The sequence below is a fragment of the Cynocephalus volans genome, chromosome 5 (assembly GCF_027409185.1).
Source record: "Cynocephalus volans isolate mCynVol1 chromosome 5, mCynVol1.pri, whole genome shotgun sequence".
Lineage (NCBI taxonomy): Eukaryota > Metazoa > Chordata > Mammalia > Dermoptera > Cynocephalidae > Cynocephalus > Cynocephalus volans.
Window position 1 is genome coordinate 47,457,837 of NC_084464.1, and position 23,392 is coordinate 47,481,228.

General features: G+C 48.2%; 1 protein-coding gene across 2 annotated transcripts in view; it reads left to right on the plus strand.

The window, feature by feature from the left end:
* The first annotated feature begins 1,906 nt into the window (after positions 1 to 1,906).
* BRPF3 (bromodomain and PHD finger containing 3) overlaps positions 1,907 to 23,392 on the plus strand; it is a 35,478-nt gene continuing 13,992 nt past the window's right edge. For both annotated transcript variants that reach the window (XM_063096830.1, XM_063096831.1), the window contains exons 1-9: positions 1,907 to 2,131; positions 5,254 to 6,727; positions 9,671 to 9,827; positions 12,163 to 12,294; positions 14,963 to 15,091; positions 15,398 to 15,710; positions 16,438 to 16,740; positions 17,778 to 18,284; positions 21,191 to 21,284. In XM_063096830.1, the coding sequence (XP_062952900.1) occupies positions 5,280 to 6,727; positions 9,671 to 9,827; positions 12,163 to 12,294; positions 14,963 to 15,091; positions 15,398 to 15,710; positions 16,438 to 16,740; positions 17,778 to 18,284; positions 21,191 to 21,284 (3,083 nt within the window). In that variant the 5' untranslated portion in view covers positions 1,907 to 2,131; positions 5,254 to 5,279. The remainder of the gene's footprint in view (positions 2,132 to 5,253; positions 6,728 to 9,670; positions 9,828 to 12,162; positions 12,295 to 14,962; positions 15,092 to 15,397; positions 15,711 to 16,437; positions 16,741 to 17,777; positions 18,285 to 21,190; positions 21,285 to 23,392) is intronic.

Sequence of the window (23,392 nt, forward strand, 5' to 3'; positions counted from 1 at the left end):
CAAGTGGAAACCAATGCATTTTCTCAAGGTATTTATTTATTCATTTTAGTGGAAAGAGATAGCTCCCAATCACACAAATGGGAATTGTGCTAAATAAATTTTGAGAGTATTCATCAAGAAGAAAAGTTACTAGTCATATGTATAAATGGCTATTATATTTCATGTTTTAAAAGAACAAGAAATGAAATTCAGTATTCTTGTTTCTGTTAGTCTTCAGATTTTTTTTTTTCCTTAACTAAAAGTAATTGCAATGTTCTCTTGCCTCTGGGGCTTTCTCTTTCACAATTAATCATCTTTTCTTCCACACCTTCCCTCCAAATGATTATTCCCTCTAGCTTTAGAACATTTGACATTAATTCATACTATTTGATCTTCATAGCTTTCAAAATATTGCCCTGCCCTTACTTAGCTCCACAAGCCACCCCCTTTCCTTTAAAAAAATTGGTTAACATAAGTATTTTTGCACTATCTCTTTGCCAGATGATGCTACTACCATCTACTCAGAAATCATCTCTTTAATACAAATTAGCTTCCTTACTTTAATCAAACTTTAAAATGTAAAACCCTCTATATTTAAAATCCTTAGGATAATGAACATTTATACTTCAAAAGTAGCCATAAGTTCAATGTAAACGTTTGGAAGGCTTAGATCCTAAGACTTCATATCCTTCATCCTCCTGACTTTAGAATCTATGCCCTTGATCATCAGAACCAAGCAAGAAATTGTGAAAGTCTCACCAGCTACACCACCAGCGCTGGCAGAGGACAAGCTTTCAAAATATGTCATTCATCTTCACATTTAAAGGCAGCTTACCCATATATCCTTTATAAACATCATTAAATATTGGGGCTTAAAACTTCAGTCATATGAGGTAAGCTTTCCAATTTATAGGCAAAAAGGGGTGGCAAAGGAGCCCCGCTCTCAAATTTATTTCTTAAAACAAAAGCCAGTTTGATTACATCTGAAAGTCTGAAGTTGCCATTTGTCAAGCATCTTTTAGAAAGCCGCCTAGTGCATTAAACTGACTGACTCCTAGCCAAATCAAGTTTAAGGAGAAAGTGACAAACGGGTTACCAGACGTCCTTAAGTAGACTGTCAAACTTTTATGGTTACTCCTTTTAAACACAGAAGGGAAAGGATGGGACACAACGCAAAGTCAGGTCTGTTTCTTAAAAGGATGCCTTGAGCGGCGGACAAGACGCTCACCTGTACACAACAAAGGCGGGTCTTTCCCAGCTGTCCTCACTGGGGGAGGGGATGGACATCGCCAGACCTTTGTCTTGGGGACCTGGGCATGAGGTTGGGGAGACGACTTTCTGGGAGTAGTGCAGGTACCTGCACCCCAAGAAACTACAGATTGGTTTTGACCTCAATGACTGCCTTAGCTTAACCTTCGGAGGCGCCCTCCAGCTCAGAGAGGGGAAGGCTTGCTGCCCCAAACCTTAGCCACTTTCCCCGCAGGGATGGGGGGAGGGGATGACTGACTAGAGTTAGGGACCCCTGTCTTTCTCAACCAGACCCGAACGTCCCCAGCTCTCTTGTCGGGTTCGCCCCGTGGCGGGCAGAGCCGGGGCTGCGGCGGGCGCAGACCCCATCTCTGCTCCGCGCCCCCGCCGCGTCCGCACCGCCACCGTGAGGCCGAGCCGGGGACGGTGCCCCGTGGCGGCGGCGGCGTCTCCGCGTTCCTCTCCGCACCGCCCCGGCCGCCGCCGCGCCGGGTACGGGCGGGGGGATTCTTTCCCGTTTCCCCCTCTTTCGCGCTCTCGCTCCTGTTCAGAGGGAGAGCCCGCGGAGCCAGGGAGGGAGCGAGGGAAGGGGTGGAGGTGGCGGGGGGGAGGCCGGAGGGGCGGATCCTGCCTGGGGGCTGATCCCTCCCTCCCCTCGGCCGGGCTCCGTGGCGGCAGCGGCAGCGGCGGCGGCTCCATTCCCCCTCCTCCCCCGGGAGCGACGGCGGCAGCAGCGGCGGCCGGGCTGGGGCCCCAGTGCGGGCCGGAAGGGGGCACCGCGGAGGCCGCGGACGCTGGCGCGGGAGGAGGCCGCGTTCCGCTCCCCGAGCCGCGTCAACCTGCTCGGCGGCCGGCCCGCCTGCGCCCAGGGGCCCCAAACGGTGGGGCCCGGCCGGCGGCTGAGGTAATGGGGGCGGCAGCAGGGCCGGACACAGCGGGGCGGGGGCAGCAGGGCCTAACGGGGACCAGGGGCTGCGCGGGGGAGAATCGGAGAAGAGGGGGGCTCCTCTATCAGGGAAGGGGAGGCGCGAAAGCTCTCCCCTGGAGCGAGGGCAGCGATGGGGAAGGAGAATGCGGGTGAGGGGGGGAGCTGAAAAGCGAGGACCCCCTCCCTCAGTCGCCATCTTGTCTCCCCCCGGTTCTGGAAACCAAGCCACCAAGCCCCGCCCCCTCCGCTCCTTCCAATTGGCCAGGTCAGAGGAGGGTTCCGCCCCCTGAGCGTCCTTTAGTCCCGCGGTTCCCCCTGACGGGCAGGTGAGGCGGCCAATGGGCGCTCGCCTCTCTGCCCCGCTCGTTCGCTGATGCTCGCTTTCTGTCTGAGCGTCTGACTCCGAGTCAGTCTGTCTCTGGTGCATACACTCCCTCCCTTGAGGGGATGCTATTTCTCTTTCTCCTTCTTCAGGGGGTCGATTCTTCTGGAAGAGGTGCTCTCTTACAGGGTCAGGGGCCTTGACTGGGGTCCTTCCTTGTCTCATGAGTATCTTGTGTGGGGTGAAGGGCGTACAGTCTAATTGCAGAAACTCCTTATTCTTCAGGGACCTAGGTGGGGTGAGCGAGTGGGGACTCGGGGGGTGCCGAGAAGATCTCTGGGGGGTGTTGGGGATATTTTGAAGGTGTGTTTGTGGGAAAGGTTGTGGAGGTTGAAAAACTCCCGCCAAAAAAACGTCTAGACTGTAAGCTGCTTGTGGGCGAAAACTCATTTCCCTCAGTAGCAGCCCTTCCCCCTTCTGCCGTTTGCTCTGCCGTCTCTAGAGGCTTTGGGTAGGATGGAAGAGGTTTCTGTAGATATTCGCTGCTTGGTTGAGAGAAACCTTAGCCGCTGAGGAGGTAGCAGGTGGGGAGGAAGAATATAGAGTGGCTTTAATGAGGGGAGGGGCCACGCCTTCTCTCGAAACTATTCAAAGTTGGTTTTGAGGTAGATTTTTTTTTTGGAGGAGTGGGTAGTAAAGTAGGTCTGTTGGCCTCAGCTTTCCCCGGGACTTGGCACTTGTGAGGAATCTAGTGGCCAAGGGCTTCTGGAACCCAGACAGAATTGCTTTGATGATTCTGTTGCCTTTGGCTCCACATGGGGTGTGTGCCTGCCTGTCTGGCACTGTACCTCAGCCAAGTTGTTTTGTGTGTTTGTTTGTTTGAGTCACACTTTGAGATTGGAAGGCGTTCTAAATAAAGATGTTAATAATACCTTATTAACAAATAGCAATCATTGGGACTGGCTGGTTAGCTCAGTTGGTTAGAGTGCAGCCTTATAACACCAAGGTCTCGGGTTCAGAACCCCGTACAGGCCAGCCGCCAAACAAACAAACCCCAAAACAAATAGCAGCCATTAAGAGGTTGATTTTTGTTACCCTCGTTTTAATGATGGAGTGCGGAGACACAGATTAAGTGACTTTGTCCAGGTCACGTAGGGCCAAGATTAGAACCTAGATTGACCCAGAGTCTCCTTTTGTTCCAGACCATGACATTTCTGTGGTGTTCTTATCTACCAGTGAGATGAGTTGGGCAGATCAGAAGATTTGAGTTCAAATTGTATCTTTAATACTTCCTAGCTTTGTGTTGAGTGACTCCTTTCTGAGTTTGTTTCTTATCTGTAAAATGGAGGTGATAATATCTATACTATTTCCCAAGGTAGTTGTGAGAAAAGTAAAAGGGCTTTGTAGTTTGTAAAAGTATACTAAATTATCATCACCGCCTCCACTTTATAAATATGGTAGATCCTGCAACCAAGGTGACAAACTCTCTGCCTTTCTCCTTAAAATCCTCTTCCTGTTGGTACCTAAGTCTCTGCCCACACTGTGGTGCACCATATCCTGAAGGGCCTTTCTTGGTAGTGATAGCCTGGTAGTAACTGCTTATCACAGTTTCTTATGAACTTGTCATTCATTGTTCCCTCCTTCCAGAGAATGATGTGGGAAACTTTAGGGCTTTCTCTTTGCTGCACAAGGATAGACTAGATATAAGTATTTTGGGAGAGAGGGACTTTTGAGGTTAAAAAAAAATACTTTGAGAGTTTACCCCAGATACTGCCCTGATCACTTTGGCCTTGGGTCCAATGAGTGTCCTAAACAAGTCACTTAAAATTTTAGTGATCTCTTGGAGCCACTCCCAGAGCTTCCAGGGTTTCTGCTTAGAAATGTACTAACCAGTGTATCCTGGATGCTGCCTTTTGTAGGGAATACCCTGCATACTGTAGTTTGAAGCCCTTAGACCGCATGTGGTAGGCATTTCAGTTGCCTTCACCTCTTCACCCCTGGGCAGGGTCAAGTGATAGGATTTCTGATCATGGTAAGATGGGTTGGGAGAGGGCTCTAGACCTGTGAATTTTTGATTCTCTCATGGGGCGCAGTGTTCATGTACAGAACTTGAAAGCAGAGGATGTTCTTGTTTTCTTCTTTTCTGAAGCTTTAACCACCCTCTCTTTTTACATGGTTAGCTGTCCCATAGCCTTATGTACATTATTAGAACTTTAGATTTTTCCCCATGTCACATTGTAATGATCTGTTTACTTTCCTCCCCCATCAGTCAGATGGAGCTCCTTAAGGACAAGGGTCATGAGTACTTGATTTATTCTTTCATTCATCTAATACTTAGTCCTTGTTTAGGAGCTGGGCACTGCTCCAGGCACTGGGGATGCAGCAGTGAATAAGACAGGCAAAAATCCCTCCCCTCTTGGAGCTTACATTCTAGTGGAAGGAAGCAAACTGTAAACATAATAAATAGGTAAATTATGTAGCATGGTAGAAGATGGTGAGTGTTAACAGGGAAAAATAAAGCAGCATAAAAGGTAGATTGCTGGTGGAAAAGGGGGATTTGCAATTTTAGAGTGGTCAGAGGTCTCACTGAGAAATGATGTTTGTGGAAGGACTTGAAGGAGATGAAGGAGCTAGCCATGTGAATGCCTGAGGGGCGGGTTGTTCACACAGAAGGAACAGCCAGCCCTCTTGGTGGCCACTTGATCATATGGAAGGGATAATAAGTGCATGCACGTATGAACATCCAGCTCATGGTCTTCTGGCCTTCTCTCCATAGGCCTGTCCCCTTGATATCCAGGTGCCATGAGGAAGCCTCGCCGGAAGTTGCGGCAGAATGCCGAGGGCCGGCGTTCCCCGTCCCCCTACAGTCTCAAGTGCTCACCCACCCGAGAGACCCTGACATATGCCCAAGCTCAACGGATTGTCGAGGTGGACATCGATGGACGCCTGCATCGTATCAGCATCTATGATCCACTCAAGATCATCACTGAGGATGAGCTAACTGCCCAGGATATCACCGAATGCAATAGTAACAAGGAAAACAGCGAACAGCCTCAGTTCCCTGGCAAGTCCAAGAAACCATCATCCAAGGGTAAAAAGAAGGAGTCCTGCTCCAAGCATGCATCTGGTACCTCCTTCCACCTCCCACAGCCCAGCTTCCGCGTGGTGGACTCGGGCAGCCAGCCAGAAGCACCCCCGCTACCTGCTGCTTACTACCGCTACATTGAGAAGCAACCTGAAGACCTTGATGCAGAGGTAGAATATGACATGGATGAGGAGGACATTGCCTGGCTGGACATGGTAAATGAGAAGCGGCGAGTAGATGGGCATAGTTTGGTGTCGGCGGACACCTTTGAGCTGCTAGTGGACCGGCTTGAGAAGGAATCATACTTGGAGAGTCGCAGCAATGGGGCCCAGCAGTCACTCATTGATGAAGATGCCTTCTGCTGTGTGTGCCTGGATGATGAATGCCACAACAGCAATGTCATTCTCTTCTGTGACATCTGCAACCTGGCTGTACACCAGGAGTGCTATGGTGTCCCCTACATCCCTGAGGGCCAGTGGCTGTGCCGCTGCTGCCTGCAGTCTCCCTCCCGGCCTGTGGATTGCATCCTCTGCCCCAATAAGGGTGGCGCCTTCAAACAGACCAGCGATGGGCACTGGGCCCACGTGGTATGTGCCATTTGGATCCCTGAAGTCTGCTTTGCTAACACCGTGTTCCTGGAGCCTATTGAGGGCATCGACAACATCCCACCTGCCCGCTGGAAACTCACCTGCTATATCTGCAAGCAGAAGGGGCTGGGTGCAGCCATCCAGTGCCATAAGGTGAACTGCTACACAGCCTTTCATGTGACATGTGCACAGCGGGCTGGACTCTTCATGAAAATTGAGCCCATGCGTGAAACCAGCCTCAACGGCACCATCTTTACAGTGCGCAAGACTGCCTACTGTGGGGCCCACTCGCCGCCCAGTGCTGCCACTGCTAGGAGGAAGGGTGACTCCCCCAGAAGCCTGAGTGAGGCTGGGGATGAGGAAGGGCTGAAGGAGGGTGGTGGGGAGGAGGAAGAAGAGGAAGAAGTGGAGGAGGAGGAGCAGGAAGGCCAAGGCGGGGTAGGCGGTGCCCTCAAGGTAGTGCCTAAGAAGAACAAGATGAGTTTGAAGCAAAAGATCAAGAAGGAGCCAGAGGAAGCAGGCAGAGACACACCCTCCACTGTACCTATGGTCACCGTCTCACAGATACCCTCTTATAGGTGAGCATGCCCAGAAGGGCTCCTTATAGACTCATGTTTTTTTCTTGGGCTAGTGTTGGCCCTGATCCAGGCATTCCCCAAATACAGTTGGTGATTGTCTGTTCTCTTCTGTGCCCCCAAATTTAAACTTCACCTTTGGGTCAAGGTGAAACAAAATACTTAAGTTGCTTAGAAACTCAGGTGACAGGATATCTAAGGCAGTATTTTTCAACAGACACTACATGGCATTTTGAATTTATTTTCTTTCTTTATTTGTTTATTTTTGGTGGCTGACTGGTAAAAGGAGGGATCTGAACCCTTGACCTTGATGTTAACACCATGCTCTAACCAACTGAGCTAATCAGCCAGCCCCATTTTGGACAGGATAATTCTTTATTGTTAGAACTGTCCTATGCATTTCTAGATGTTTAATATCCTCGGTCTTTGTAAATGCCAATTGCATCCGCTCCCCATTACCTGGTCTTTGTGGCAACTTACACATGTTCCCAAAAACCATTAGGGAGATAGAACTATTCTCAATGGAGAACCAGTGTTTCAAGGGGTTAGTATGGATATCTGCTGTCCTGCAAGCTCTGGCCTGGGTATGATGGGGCATTTGTATGAGGCAGGGTGGTGTGGGGAGAACATGCTATTCCTCCTCTTGAGAAGCTTTAGATTTAGGGGGAAAAGGATCACTCAGTTCAACTGTGTAACTAAGCTGCCTGGCCCCCATTGAGTCTGTAGAGAGACCATTCTACCTGTTTTAAACCATCAGAGGAGTAGCTGGAGCTGTTGGAGGGATGGGAGTTTGGCAAAGAAGCAAGAGACAGAGAAGATCTTCCAGTAGAGGCTCATGTCGAGGGTGATATTCATTAAAAAGTATACAGTGTTAGAGCAAGATGGATTCTTGGAGATTATTCATCTAATATAGTCCTTGCACCTTCTCCCACACCCCCAGATGAAGAAACCGCGGCCACAGGAGGTAAAGTTGTTCACTTGTTTATTCATTCAACGAGGTATTTATTGAGCACTTACTACTTGCCACATCCTGTTCTAAGGGATGGGACCAGATGGAAAGCGATAGACCCTAGACCACAAACTAGGGCTCATGACGCCTCTTGGTTGTGTTCTTACTGTCCATCTATCTTGATGAGAATGGTAGGGAGAAAGGAGTACTGGAGGGGGGTGGTGAATGAGTTGTGTGAGGGGATTAGGCAGACTTGCCATGCTGGGAAGAAGACAGAAGACTGGGATCAGGAGGAGGAGGCTCCTGTAGAGAGCCTTGACCCAAACTAGAATTTCAGTGACTCTGACCATGTCTTCTAGTCACAAAGCTGTTCTAGGCTATCCTCTTTCCTGAGGTGAGTGGGTCAGTGCTTAGTTCCCATCTGTAGGGTGGTTATGCCTGGGGATAGACTCTTTAGTTATCATGTCTGCTCTTCTACATGCCTCTTGCAGGGGCCAGCATAGCATGCTGGCTAAGAACTGGATACACCTTCGTCTGAATCCTGCTTCTATCACTTGTACCTGTGTGACCTTTAGCAAGTTGCATAACTGCTCTAAGCTTTAGTTTGTTTATTTGTACACGAACCCACCATATGGAGTTGTGAGAAATAAATGAGATGTTAAAAGCAAAGCACTTAGCACAGTGCCTGGCAAATAGTAAGCGCTCAATAAATGGTGGCTACTGCTGCTGCTGCTGTTTTATTACTATTATTCTTTTCCCTACCTGCAAGTGCTGTTGGGACTCTCCATGGCCAAGAGGTTGTAGAGGGAGGGGGCTGCCTACATCTGGGCAGGTGTGCTTGGCATGGGCGTTGGTGGGATCTGTACTTTGGGGAAATGCCTAGGCCTTAATTTGTAAGCTTGGCTTTGGGGCAGGAATGTCTGATGGTGGAAAGGAGCAGGGCCTAGGTGAGCAGTTTCCTGCCCAACATGCCCATCCTTCTTAGGTTCCACCTTCTTGTTTAGCTACATTTATCTTCCTTTCAGTGGAGTGGGATGAAGAGAAAAAGCAGAGGAAACACCACAGGAGCTCTGAGGCCTTGCCTATCCTGTGGATAACCAATTTGGGGACACACCATGGTATAGCAGAGAGATTGGGGATTAAAATACCACCCAGATCTACCATCTTATTAGCTGCATTAGTTACTTTGACAGATTATTCAGCTTTTGTTCCTAAGTTGCCTTTCCATCTTTTGTAACATGGGAATAATGTTACACACCTTCAGTACAGGCATTAGGATAGAGATTGTAGGCTCTCATTAGTTCTTTTCCTACCCCTTTCCCTTCCCTGTAGATGTTATTGGTTTTGGTTAGTTTAACTTGCTAAGTTCTCAGATTCTCCATTTTTTTATACCTGCAGATCCATTTTTTTTGTTTGTTTATTTGGTTCAAAATTAGAAAACATTTTTAGGCTGCTGAGATTTTTGAATGAAAAACCACAGGTCAAACATCTCTCAGGGGTTGAATTTGGGCTCAGCAAGCAGTAATCTGATATACTCCTGGTGGTTTTTCTTCCAACTTGGTTATGGGCTACCCCCTGGTGTGGTAGGACCCTCAGCCACAGGAGGCAGAAAATAGTGGCCACATTGCCCATAGTTTACTCAAGTTCCTGTTGCCTTTTGCTGCCTTTATCAAGAGGAGGGTGGGGATGTTGGCGCATAGGCCTGTTTCTCCATCAGTACCTGGAATATAGGAGTCCAATCTGGGAGAGGGTTCTTTTGGAGGATCAGGGCTGCCAGATAGAAGGTGGAAAAGCAAGTGAAATACCTCAAGCTGAATCTGAGCTGCTTTAACTTTGCTGTCCCTTTCAAGCCTTTCTCTGAGGTGAGGCATTTGGCCATTTTATTCTATCTTCCTTCATAAGGTTCAGAAATGAACCAGGGTCTGGATAGGATGAACGGGCTATACTCTGGGCTGCCCACTGACCCTGTCTTTCACTTCCCTGTGCCTCTACCCAAGGTTGAACAAGATCTGTAGTGGTCTGTCCTTTCAGAGGAAAAACCAATTCATGCAGCGGCTTCACAACTACTGGCTGTTGAAGCGGCAGGCACGGAATGGTGTCCCCCTCATCCGGCGCCTGCACTCCCACCTGCAGTCTCAGAGAAATGCCGAGCAGGTAGGTGCGGTGGTGATTTGGGGCTAGTGGAGGGAGACAGTGAAGAGAAGGAATGATGGTTGGGGTAGAGCTGGCACCATTCCTTGAGCCCTCCATAGGGCCTTTGCCTATAGGGGATCAACCCTCTGGGTAGTCTATCCCAGGAATGACTTTCTAGCACTACAGAGATCTTCAGACTAGACAGCAGCCCTTTCTGTATGGGAGAGGCTTGACTTTGGAGCAAATTCTAGGGCAGAGTGGAGAACAAGCGCAGCTTTCCATATATGTGGGGAAAACCCTCTAGACATGGCAGAAAATGAGAAGTGGGCTGAATGAGAGCCAGAGCAGCTACGTCATGTGATTTAGTAAAAGGTGCCCTTTCCCAAGACGGTATACTGCCATCTGCCAAAAAATGTTTCGTTTGTAAATATACAGTTTACAGTCTGAGTTGTAGTGCACAGTCTGTCCATTTGTGGTGGTTGTTAGCCATTAGCAACTGGAGTTGCTGCATATGTAATATTTTCTGCTCCTAATTACTCTTCCATTTTTAACATTTTTAGTTCTCTCTTTACCTAATCTATTAATTTTTTCCTGCCTTTAAATATACCTGCCTTTAAATATTCCCACACTACTGCTCCAGAGATGAAGCAAGCCTTTATGTGACACTGGTGCCTTTTGCATTCTGTCTGATCTCACTTTTGCCTTTTGTAACTAAACTCCTGAAGTGCAGGCCTATATCCAGTCCCCCTCAAACCTTTTGGTCCACCCGCTCCCCTAAAACATCAGTGACCTCTTCCCAGCAAGTCATTCCTCAGATTCTCACCTTACGGATGGTTGGGCTCCATTTGATACCATGGATCACCCTGCGTAAGAGTTTCTCTGCAATGTTATTTCACACCCCTTTCACCCCTCTGATTACCCTGTGCCAAGCTCACTTCTTGCTCTTTAATGGTAATATTTCCAGTGGCTCTGCTGCCTGCCCATTTGCTTGGAGAACAATTGAAAACAACTGTGAGGCAGTAGCTTCAGAGTTTTCTCTTGTCCTCATCCTTTTTTCTGCCCTCAGTTCCTGTGGGACACCTCCATGTGGATGTTGTTACCTGTAACTCAAATGTTAGAAACTGAACGAATTATCTTCCTTCCTTTCAGTTAATTTAGTTCCCTATTATTGTCATGGAACCATTCTCTTCACTTCATATCAAAGGTTTCCCACCTTGGAGTTACTTTTGATACTTCCCTCCATAAAGGGCCACAGTTAATCATTCCCTAAGCTGTTTTGGGGGATTTACCAAATATGGCCCTTTGTCTCCATTCTACAGCTACCCTACTTATCCATGTCCCCTTAATCTCAGCAATACCTTTCTAGGTGGTCTCCAGCCTATAATTATTTCTTTGCTCTACAACTGGTAGTGTCTTACTCACATGCTGTTTTCCATCCTGTCACTTCTGTTTTCAGAATATACCCTGCCTCTCTAGGCAGGCCAAGTCCAGGCTTTTTTGCCTAGCATTTGACTTGTCAGCTGGATCCTGGATCTTCCTTGGCTTTTGTGGTTCTCCAGCATCTCTGCTCTGCCCAGCTTGTTTGCTCACCAAGCAAAGAATCACTAATTCTGCCTTCACATTTCTGCCCCTCCATTTCCTTTGGTTCCAGAAGAGGCCTTTCTTACTGCTTTGCTCATTCATGTTCATCCCTATATGTGAAACTGTAGTAGGATTGCTTCCCCCAGGAATCCTTTCCTGACCTAACCCTCACCTTCTCAGATCCTCTCTTTATTTTGTATCCTCTCAGCATTTTATATTGTTTATATTATCTGTTTTTGTTGTTTTTATGCTAATATGCTCTTTGTGCTTCAAACCCTGGGTCTCTTCTTTCCCCCCCGCTACAACTATAACCTCTTCTATAGTAGGAATCATGTTTTTTTGTTGTTTTACCATACCCTGGTAAAACAACTAATCCACTTAGTACAACCTTATAGTAAGAACTTCACTTTGTTTTTCTAGCCAAGTCAAAGCTCTAGGGTGAAATTCTTTTCATCCCTGAGGTGTCTATTCGTTTTCTTTGAAATTTTTTCCAGCCCTGAGGGACATAGCTGCTCTCTGTGTCTCTATGGGTAGGGGGATGCAGTCCCAGATCCCACTCTAGCAGTGGTTATTGTGCTGCAGTGAAGAAGTGTTGTTATAAGGCCAAGAATCCCAGGAGGAAGGCATGGGGTAGAGGGGGGTTGGAAGGGCTCCCGTGGACAGTGGGACAAGGCAGGAGGCAGGATTCTTACCTGCTGAAGCTCCATGAGGCTTGGACAGGGAGATGAATATGGGCAGGAAGGAAGTTCCCAACTTCTTCTCTTCCTTTCTGCAGCGAGAACAGGACGAGAAGACAAGTGCAGTGAAAGAAGAGCTGAAATATTGGCAGAAGCTCCGGCATGACTTGGAGCGGGCACGGCTGCTGATTGAGCTGATTCGGAAGAGAGAAAAGCTCAAGCGGGAACAGGTAAGAAGGAGCCCCCAGCCCCAGGGTTCTTGTTCAAGGTATCTTTCTCCCAGCATTAGTGTGATATTAGAAGACCTGTGAACCCCTGCCTGTTGCCAGCTTTCTTTCTCCCCTTCCTGCCCAGCAGTATGGGCTCTGAGGTATGTCTACTCTGTACTAGGTGTAGTGCTGCTGATGGCTTCTGTGTTTTGGTGCTCCTGGTAGCCTCAAGCATAAACTTAATATCATATGCCTGGGCCCATCCCTGGAGTTTCCGATTCAGGAAATCTCGGGGGAGCCTTGCCTTGAGTATTTTGAAGAGCTTCTCAGGCCATTCTAATGGTATTGCCAGTTGAGAACCTCTGGCCTTGGAGCTTCCAAGGGGTTTCATTTGGTCCTTAAACACTTACGGTCTTGAATCATTTAAATTTTACAACTTCTGTTCAAGGAGATTCTAAGCCTCTGAGCATGGGAATTGTTGAGGTACGTATATAGCATAGGGGTTTAGGAACATGAGCCATGGTACCAGACTTCCTAGGTTTAAATTCTTTCTCTGCTACTTACTCCCTGACATCAAGCAAGTTCCTTAATCTCTTAATGTCTCCGTTTCCTTATCTGTAATATGGGAGTAATAATAGAGCCTAAATTATAAGGTCGTTGTGAGGATTACATGACTTATGTACATGTAAGGAGCTTATAACTGCCTGGCACATAGTAAGGGCTATAGAAGTGTCAGCTGCTATCATTATTATTATTGTTGATACTTGTCTTAGTTTTGTTTTATATTGGTATAACAGAGTACCACAGACTGGGTAATGTGTAACGAACAGAAATTTATTTGGCTCACGGTTCTGGAGGCTGGGAAGTCCAAGAGCATGGCACTGGCATCTGGCGAGGGCCTTTGTGCTGTGTCATCCCATTGTGGAAGGTGGTAGAGCAAAAGGGCAAGAGGTAGAGAGAAAGATTGTGCTGAACTTGCTTTTATAACGAACCCAGTCTAGTGGCAACTAACTAACCCTCATAATAATGACATTAAAGTATAAATGGCCTAATCACCTCTTATTAGGCCTCACCTCTCAACACTATTGCATTGGGGATTAAGTTTCTAACACGTGAACGTGGGTGGACACATTTAAACCATAGCAGTACTCTTTGCCTCCCTGAAGTGCCTACTGCAGCACTCTGTACATGGCAGAGAGCAAATACTATTAGTTGAATGGATGACAAACCAAAACCATTCTCTCTAGTCCAGAAATAGCAGCATGCTTCAGGGGCCTGAGTTAAAGATGTTTTCTTTTAGGGCCGGCCCGTGGCTCACTTGGGAGAATACGGTGCTGATAACACCAAGGCCATGGGTTCGGATCTTCCATAGGGATGGCCAGTTCGCTCACTGGCTGAGCGTGGTGCTGACAACAGCAAGCCAAGGGTTAAGATCCCCTTACCGGTCGTCTTTTAAAAAAAAAAAAAAAATGGTGTTTTCTCTTTCTCTTTCTCCAAATCCTACTTCACTGTTCAGCCCTAGCACAAGCCCTTCTCTAGCAGACCAATAGCCTGAGTTTCCATCTTTGAGCCTGGGTGGCTCGCATCATACTTAGTGTGGACGGCCATGGAGGACATCTCAGAACCTTCTCCATGGGTTCAAACTGTCTGTGCTATCCCAGGCTTGGTCCCACAGCTGAGCTACTCTTCCCACCTTTGGTTGAGAGAAATGAAGAGGAAGAGGAAGCCCTGGCCCTGGAAAAGTAGCCAAGAGGCAAGAACTTTTCGTGGTTTAATCTGTAGCTTCCCAACCTTTTCACGTAGGGCACATGTAGGAAATAACATTTATACAACATACTAGTGTAAATATATGAGGCTGCTTGCCACTTCAGTGGTGAGCCTGGAGGCCATGGTCACTACAGGCCAACCCCGATGCTCCAAGGGCTGTTGGGATCGGTATTTCAGCACCCTAGGTGGGAAATTCTGGTCCAAGGCACATTTTACGTCATTAGTGTGCTCTTTGAACAAAGTCAGACCTGGGTTCAAATCCTGTCTCTGTTTTTTTTTCTAGCCAATTGACCTTAGACTAGTGATTCCTTCATCATGTGAGGTTTGATTCTCTCCAAACCTCAGATTCCATATTTGTAAAATGGGGATGATGATTTCTCTTTCAGGGTTATTGTGATAATTAATTTGAGGTTCATACAAGTTGAGAGGCAGTGTTGCATAACTATGTCAAGAGTACTCTTGTGGAACCAGATTGTGTGGGACTGAATCCCAGCTCTGCCTCTTATTAGTTATGTGGTCTTAAGCCAGTTACTTAGTCTCTCTGTGCCTCAGTTTCCTATTTGTAAAATACCTCATCTGTAGCTACTTCCTGTACTCATTTATATTACATAAAATGCTAAGAACATTATCTGGCACTTAGTAAGGACTATAAAGTGTTAATTATTATTGTTGTAATAATAGTGATTATTATTGTTAATGGAAGTTTGGTATGATGCTTGATACATAGGGAAACATTCACAAAGTAGTAGATGTTGGGATTATTATTCCTAGACTGTGACTTAGGTGATAGCTCCCTATATACTAGTCAGCTGAATATCCTGTGAAAACTTGTTGTCATGATTGGTGAAAGCCTAGTTGTCAAGAAAAAGTTTCAGTGCCTCTTTGCAGGGGATGTTCTAATCTCTTCCCACCTCCCCGACAGGTCAAGGTCCAGCAGGCCGCTATGGAGCTGGAGCTGATGCCATTCAATGTTCTGCTGAGGACAACACTGGACCTACTGCAGGAGAAGGATCCTGCACACATTTTTGCTGAACCTGTCAACCTCAGTGAGGCAAGTTCCCCTCACTTCCTAAGCAGTGAACCTCTCCTGAACTGGAAATAGGATCTGAATAGGCCAGGAGGGGGCTGGGCCACAAAGTACAAAATGGGGGTGAGAGTTGGGGGTGGTGACTGTCAAGGCTAGCAAAGTTGCCCCCTGGTGGGGGGGCAGCAGGCCAGGGTGGGCCAGGTCCCTGGGGCCTCTGAGTGAGGCCATTATGGCCAACCCAGAAAATGAGGAAGCCAAGAGGGCCGGTAAAGAGTGCGCCTGTTTGGCTAGTAAATGGTTGTTGTAATTGTACAGGTTTTATATGTTTAGGTTCCAGATTACCTGGAATTCATATCCAAGCCAATGGATTTTTCTACTATGAGGCGGAAGCTGGAGTCCCACCTGTATCGCAACTTGGAGGAATTTGAGGAGGACTTTAACCTTATAGTAACCAACTGCATGAAGTATAATGCTAAAGACACAATTTTCCACCGAGCAGCTGTCCGCCTGCGGGACCTGGGAGGGGCCATCCTGCGGCATGCCCGGCGGCAGGCAGAGAACATAGGCTATGACTCTGAGAGGGGCACCCACCTGCCTGAGTCACCCAAATTGGAGGACTTTTACCGCTTCTCCTGGGAAGACGGTGAGAAGCCTGGATGGGTGGGGAGAAGAGGGGTGAGGAGGAAGCACAGGGACAGAGCCCAGAGAGGCAGGGATCAGAGTGGGTCTTGGGGCTATAGGATAGTCTCCATGAGCAAACCTGGGAGTAGGCACAGACTGGGGTATACCTGCTTGTGGCTGGAATAGTTCCAAGGGTTAAAGTTTAACTAATGCACTTTTTGAATGGTAGAAAAGGAGAATCAGGTGCTATCTGTCTATTTGAAAAGCTAAAGCCTCACCAGGGGTTTTCCTCTCCTGGATCCCTTCTGCATGGTATTGGAGCACGGGGCAGGGGGAGTGTAATGCTGGTGTGTGTCTGACTCATTCAGAAGAGTGCAGGTGGAGGACCAGAAAAACGGAATTGCCCCTGAGCCCTGCATTCTGCCTGCCACTGCTCTCTGCTTCTTTATGGCAGCAGCCTAACAGTCACTCAGGCCGGGGGATTGCCAGGCTGCCTCGTGCCTGCTCCATGGAGCCCATAATCGTGACTGTGAACTACTTCCTGCAGATGTTTCCCAGATTCTGACCTTGTCCAGTGGCTGCCTTGCGGGCATTGGTGTTGCAGGGCCAAGGCCCCACAGTGATGCTGCTGGAAGCCGCTGGCCAGGCATTCCAGGACAATATTTTGCATCCGAAGGATTCAGCCCCTTCCCCTTGCCATGGGCTGGGCAGGTCCTTCAGCCCCTTCTGTCCTCCCTTCTCCCTGGCAGTGGACAACATCCTCATCCCAGAGAACCGGGCCCATTTGTCCCCAGAGGCACAGCTGAAGGAGCTGCTGGAGAAACTGGACCTGGTGAGCGCCATGCGGTCCAGCGGGGCCCGCACTCGCCGTGTCCGTCTGCTGCGCCGGGAGATCAACGCCCTTCGACAGAAGCTGGCGCAGCCGCTGCCACCACAGCCACCATCACTGAACAAGACAGTGTCCAATGGGGAGCTGCCAGCAGGGCCCCGGGGGGATGTGGCTGTGCTAGAACAGGCCCTGCAGGAAGAGCCAGAAGATGATGGGGACAGAGGTGAGATATAGTCACGGGCAGGCAGGGTATTAGGGGTAGGGGTGGAGGGGAAAGTCTAAACTGAAATCTCATAGTGGGAATATCTTTCCCTGAGTTGAGGTTTGACCCTTGTGGGCAAGCAAAAGCCCTTGGAAGGGTCACACTTTCTATATTCAGGGATGATACTCAAAATGTTTAACAGTCAGTAGAGACCAACATTTATCCGTCAGGGTAGATGTTGGCTGTTGTATTGGAAGGGGCTCCTGGGGGCCCCTGATGTGGATATTTAGTTGCTGGGTTGTAGGAATTTTCAGAGAGTTTCAGGTGCTGGAGCCCAGCAGCTGTTTACTAGCCAGTTAAGAAGTTTTTCAGTATTTTGCACCCAATATGGCCGTATTGTACATATCAGTTAAACATCAGCCTACTTTATATCATCATGTAGAGAGGGTCTTAGGGCAGGTTAGATTAGGGGGAGATAGCAGAGAAGGAAAGACCCTAAAGGTGGCCTGGGTTCTTGAACTCCCTCTTGGTTTTGACCCCAGGTGGCCAAGTCTATAGACCCATCCTAAGCAGAGGTACCAGACTGCAAAAAAACAGCTGGGGAGGTGATTTTCTGAAACCCAGGAGCCTTATAAGCTGAGCTACTTCCCATCCCTCCTCTTCATTGGGACAGAATTTTCTCCCTCATACCTTGGATCTGAGCCTATGGCTTGGGAGAGCCTATCACTCACATAGTCCAAAAGGCTGGGAGTCATCTCCAGTGGATAGGGGCCCAAATTGCAGGGAGATTTGGTTTCACTTGGTCTGGGATGGGGCTTAGGCATTGGAATTTTTAAGAAACTTCCTAAGCAAGTCTAAGACATAGCCAGAGTTGACAACTACTAGGGTAGGTAAAACTTAGTCCTACTTTTTCTTTGCCTCAGATCTAAGAGCTGGGATGCATCTCAAGCTTTGTAATAGCCCATGGTTTTTGGTCCTTGGTTATCAGTGTCAGTATGTGGCTTGTAGGGGCAAACTCTTTCTAAAATATTCAAGCAGGTTCTCTTTTTCTCTAACAGATGACTCCAAACTGCCTCCCCCACCAACCCTGGAGCCCACTGGGCCTGCACCTTCCTTTTCTGAGCAAGAATTCCCCACGGACCCCCCCACTCTGAAACCCATCAATGATAGCAAACCTCCAAGCCGATTCCTAAAGCCCAGAAAGGTGGAAGAAGATGAGCTCTTGGAAAAATCACCTCTGCAGCTAGGAAGTGAACCTTTGCAACGCCTGCTCAGTGACAATGGCATCAACAGACTGTCCCTCATGGCCCCTGACACCCCTGCCGGTTCCCCTCTTAGTGGTGTGGGCCGCCGCACATCGGTCCTCTTCAAGAAAGCCAAGAATGGGGTTAAGCTACAGAGGAGCCCAGACAGGGCCCTGGAGAATGGCGAGGACCACGGTGGAGCCGGCTCTCCCGCCTCAGCAGCCAGCATCGAGGACGAGCCTCACTCCCGGAAACGGCCAGGGAGCAGGAGCTGTAGTGAGAGCGAAGGGGAAAGGTCCCCCCAGCAGGAGGAGGAGACAGGTGACCCTGCCTGTGACTTCTCTCACTGCTTCTCATCTGCTTTCCTGCTTTGCCTTGTCAGCCAGCACCCTTCCCAGCTGACTGTCTTTCTAAAGGCCCCTGTGGGTGCCAGTAGTAGCATTGAGGGCTCCATAGCTCACAGTTGGGCCTGGCACATGAGGAGTGGGGCTGGGGAAATAGATTTTGATCAAGTATTTTCAGAGGGCCAGAATGTTTTGGGGGCTCTCTTTGGCCCTGAGTGGAATGCAAAGTTGTATATGGTAAAATGGTTCCTATCTTCATTTCAGTTCATTTATCAAATATTTACATCAGGCCCTATTTTAGGCCCTGGGTAAAAAAAAAAAAAAAAAAGTCAGTAAACAAAACAGACGTCCCCCTTCTCTTGTGGGGAAGGTAGACTAAAAGCAAATGAGTAAACTATCTTATGTTAGAGGCTTTTGAGAAAAATCCAGCAGGGAAGAGTGATAGGGAATGCTAGGGTGGTATTAGGGTGGCCAAGGAGGTCTTCTGAGGAGGTGACATTTGAGTAAAGATATGAAGGAGTTGAAGGCATGAGCTATTTGTATATCTAGGGGGAAGAATATCCAAGAAGACTAGCAAGTGCACAGGCCCTGGAGGTGGGAACAGCAAGAGAACCAATGTGGCTGCAGTAGAGGGGAATCGGGGGTGGTGGTGGTGGTGGTGGTAGGAGATGAGTTTCAGGAGGTAGTTAATGGAGGCTTGATCAGAGTCCTTACTACATATCCAGCGTGAGCTGGTCACTGGGGGTAATAAAATAAGTCAGACTCACTTCAGCTCTAGAAGAGTTCAACAGTCTGGTGGGGAAATAAGGTGGTCTCCAAAGGTGCAGAGAAATCACAGTGCTGAACAATATGTGGTTATGTGTCAGGTGACAGCACTGCTAGAGGTGTTCAGGGAATTTGAGCTGCAGGCATTTGGAAGGCTCCTGAGGAGCTGGTGCCAGAGCTGGCCCTAAGGGATAAGGGCAGAATGGAAAGGAGTGGATGTGCGAAGGGCTCAGGCCTGGGTGTGTGGAAATGAGGAGAACAAAGTCTCTGTGAGGGACAGTTTGGAGCAGCATGAGCCAAAGCTAGATGGGTGAGGGTCCTGGATGTGGGGGCCCTTGAATGCCAGGCAGAGTAGTGTAGTCTTGGTGGGATAGGGAAGGCCAGCTTGCTTGGCAGGGAGGGGCTGCTCTTGGATTTTGCTTCTCATGTCCCTTGCATGCCCTTTCATGTGTTGGCTTTGGATGTGTGGCCAGCACTTGCTTTTCTCTCTTCCTGCTTAATATTTTGTTTCCAACAATACCTTCCCTTCCCATCTGGCCTGAGCTTCCCTGTGTTAGAGCAGTAGGTGGATGTGTGGAGGTAAGAGCTTGAGGCCTGGAGGTTAGGCATACTGAGCTCATCCCCAGACTTCTTCCCAGCTCTGTAACCTGGAGGAAATTAATTAACCTCTCTAAGCCTATTTCCTTATTCTAGCATGGGGCTAGTGATACCTGCCTTGTAGGGCTCTAAGGATTGGAAATAGCCTATATAAAGCACTAGGCATATAGCAGTAGATGGCAGCAGTTATTGTTGTCATTCTCTCAGCTGTATAAGGCTTAGCCAAACAGCACTGAGAACACTGCACTACAAATGAAAGATCCTGCTATTGGGAAATAGGTCTGGACATCAGGCCCAACCAACCTGAGTGGGGAGGCCACTGCTTGGGGATACTGCGAGAATCTGTTCCTCCCCCACCGTCTCGGCTGCCTGGCACCCAGTAATACTTCTGCATAACTTTAGTTGAATCTCACAAAAACAGATGTTGATCCTAAACAGGTGAGGCACAGCTAGCTTCAGTGATTTGAACTGAGGTGTTAATGTCAGAGGCAGAGATACTGGTCAGTGCACAAACATCTTGGTTCAGACACCTACTCTTGCAGGTGTGACTTGCCTCACAGTTTTCTGGCCAAGGTGTCTGTAACTTACAGCTCTCAAATCTGGTGCCTGGTCCATCTCTGCACTCCTCTTGGCTCTGCTGTCAGAGCTGTAGGACTCTGGAGTGTGATTAGAAATTGGATAGATGGGAGAGTGGGAGGCTTCTCAGCAAGATCATGTCCCTGAGATAACCAGACAGTCTTCATTTGCCTCTGAAGGGCTCCCTCCTACAAACAAAACTCTCATTCATACTGAATAGTGTCTTCTACAAGGAGGAAGGTGTTCACTTCACAAAAGGAGAGCCAAGGCTTAAAAAAGGAAACAGGACCTGTATTTCAGAGCCAAGTATAGAACCCAGGGTTCTGACTCCCCATCCCAGGAAAGTCTGGGCTGTTTTAGTTCTGCTGAAAAGTTCCCCCATCCTCAACTCTGACTAGCCCTAGATATCTCGGGGTGTGGTTGACACAGAGCCCTTATCCTGCCCAAACCTCTCCTGACACCATCCCCAAAGAATGAAGCTAGCTGTTGCCAGCTGTGTGGTGGATAGAGTGTGTGAATGTTTATCTGAAGAGGCAAGGCAGATGGGTTCCTCAAGAGGCAGAGGAGACTCCCTGATAATGGAGGTTTGTCATTAGTAGCAGATCCAGGGACCTGTAAACCAGCCAGGGTGGGGAAGTCTTAGTATTTCCCTTTGTAGCCAAATGGCAGTAACTGGAGTGAGCTGTGTGCTGTTTTCCTTAAAGTAAAAGCAGAAGGATAGGAAGAAAAATACAGTGTCTGCTCATTGCCCCAGTCAATATTTTCCCCCAAACCTTTATCAGGTTCTACCACCCAAGACCTATTTCCCACAGGGGAAGGAACAGCTATCCTCTCCACCCCTCCTCACTGAGCCCTCCCAAGGCAGCTGCCTCACACACAGCATGTGTCAAGGGAAGGGGTGGAGGGTCTCTGCACTCAGGCTCACTCTATATATGTCCTTTGCAGGAATGTCCAATGGCTTTGGAAAACACACTGAAAGTGGGTCTGACTCGGAATGTAGTTTGGGTCTCAGTGGTGGACTGACATTTGAAGCTTGCAGGTAAGAACACTTGTCCCCAAAGCCTTGTTGGCAGCTCTGCCACCTCTCCCTTTATTTTCCATTCAGCTACAGATTGAACTTCCTCCTGCTTATCTCAGTTTCTTTCTTCTCCCACCCCTGCTATTTCCTGAGCCCTCTGGTCTGTAACTGGGAGTTTCTAGGAAACAGGATGACCCTTGATTCTCAATTCTGATCTAAGAGGGGAGGAGTTGTGCAATGCTCTCCAGGATTTGTGAGGCTACATTTGGACTCTAGAGGGTGAGGACACTTGAATCTCCTGTTGCCTGGTGAAATTAACATTTGAGCTAATCTCCCCACCCCATTTAGATAACCCAGCTTGTTACATACATGGTTTCACCCTTCTTTTGGGGCCTCATAGCCATGGCCTCTTTAGAGGTGTGGTATGGGAATAAGAAATGAAGAGGTAGGAAATTTGGAATTGCCTTTTATTCAGACAAAGGCCCTAGCTTTTCTGCCATCCTTGAGCTGAGAAGGGATGAGTTTCTTTTCTCTTAATGGAGGATTTCTGAGAACAGAACCTTAAAGTTTCTTTCAAGTCCAGGAATTCATTAACCCCCCGGCTCTATGTTCTGTAAGATACCAGGGAGAGTGGGAGTCTTGGAAGTGAGAGACCCTCAGTGCCACGAAGGAAAAATGACTGGTCCTGAAGGGTGACATCATGGCCCCACCACCTGACTGCTGAATGGGTCCTAGATTCAGAGTAGAGGAGAAAAGGACCCAGGGCAGCATCCAAAGACTACCTGTGTGTATTTGAAGCACTTCCGAGGCATGTTGGGTGTGTGTTTTGTTAGGTACTCACTCTACCTTGGCTGCTGGGCTTCTGGTACGGCCACAGGATGCCAACCACCAGCTACCCCTCAGTCCTGACTGGTTCCCCACTGTGGTTCCTTTGAATTTTCTCCCCACCAAGCCTCAAAGTTGCCCTAGCTTTCTCCCTCCCTATTGCAACCTCCAGAGTTATAGGAGAAGTAGATAGGGAAAAACACAGTTGCCAGGCATAGGGAAGAGACAGAGATTTTTAAGTCTTACAAGATGCTTCTAGCCTGGTCCCAGTTGGAGTTTCTGACAACCTTCAAAGATAAGGTACGTAGGGGCCGGCCCCGTGGCTCACTTGGGAGAGTGCGGTGCTGGTAGTGCAGAGGCTGCGGTTTCAGATCCTATATAGGGATGGCCAGTACGCTTGCTGGCTGAGTGTGGCGCAGACAACACCACGCCGAGGGTTGCGATCCCCTTACTGGTCAGGAAAAAAAAAAAAGGTATGTAGAAGCCCAGTTCATTGGGGTTAGGGTTAGAGTGGGGTCATCAAATCGTTCCCTTCTGGCCCTTGACTAAAGGTGGATTGTATGTTGGTCTCTCCTTCCATGAAGGGCACTCTTCCCAGCTATGAGCCACAAGAGGCAAGCCAGGCCAGGCTATGGTTAGCTTGCTGATTCAGGTGGTGTGTTTCCTTTCTGCAGAACTCTAGTTCAGTGGCACTCATTTCTCTGGAGCCCCTGCTCAATGTAGGAACACTGCGATTGCAAGGCATTTTCTCTTTAGCTCAGTGGTATTGGGGGATTTAAAAAAGAAATTCAAGGACTCCAGCTGCAAGGTATTTTCCTTTTTCTTCTTTTATTTTTTCTTCTTACACTGTGGTAGTAAGTACTCAAAGGAATCACATAATCCAAGAATTAGAAATAATCTTGAAAGAACTGTTCACTAACTAGTCTCCTATCCCCGCTTCCCCACCCACCTATTGATTTGCTTTTTCTGATGATTTTCGGAGCAAGTTGGGGCTGTACCCTCTTTCTATAGGTCACTCTGTCAACTATTGATAACTGAACACCTATTGTATGCCAGGCACTATTCTGAGCACGGATAAGGTGTCTGTTTTTTCATGGAACTTATCTTCTAGAAGGGGAGATAGATGTTAAAGCAGCAAACAAGATAATTATAGATTGGTTGTTTGCTTAAGCTTGGGTAATGTGGAGAGAGGGCTGAAATGCAGGCCATGTTTGTGTCAGTTGTGCTTTTTTCCTGTGAATCAGGAACACACAGTTTTGGTGTTATGTTCTGTTTTATTGAGTTTATTCTTCTTAGAGCTCATC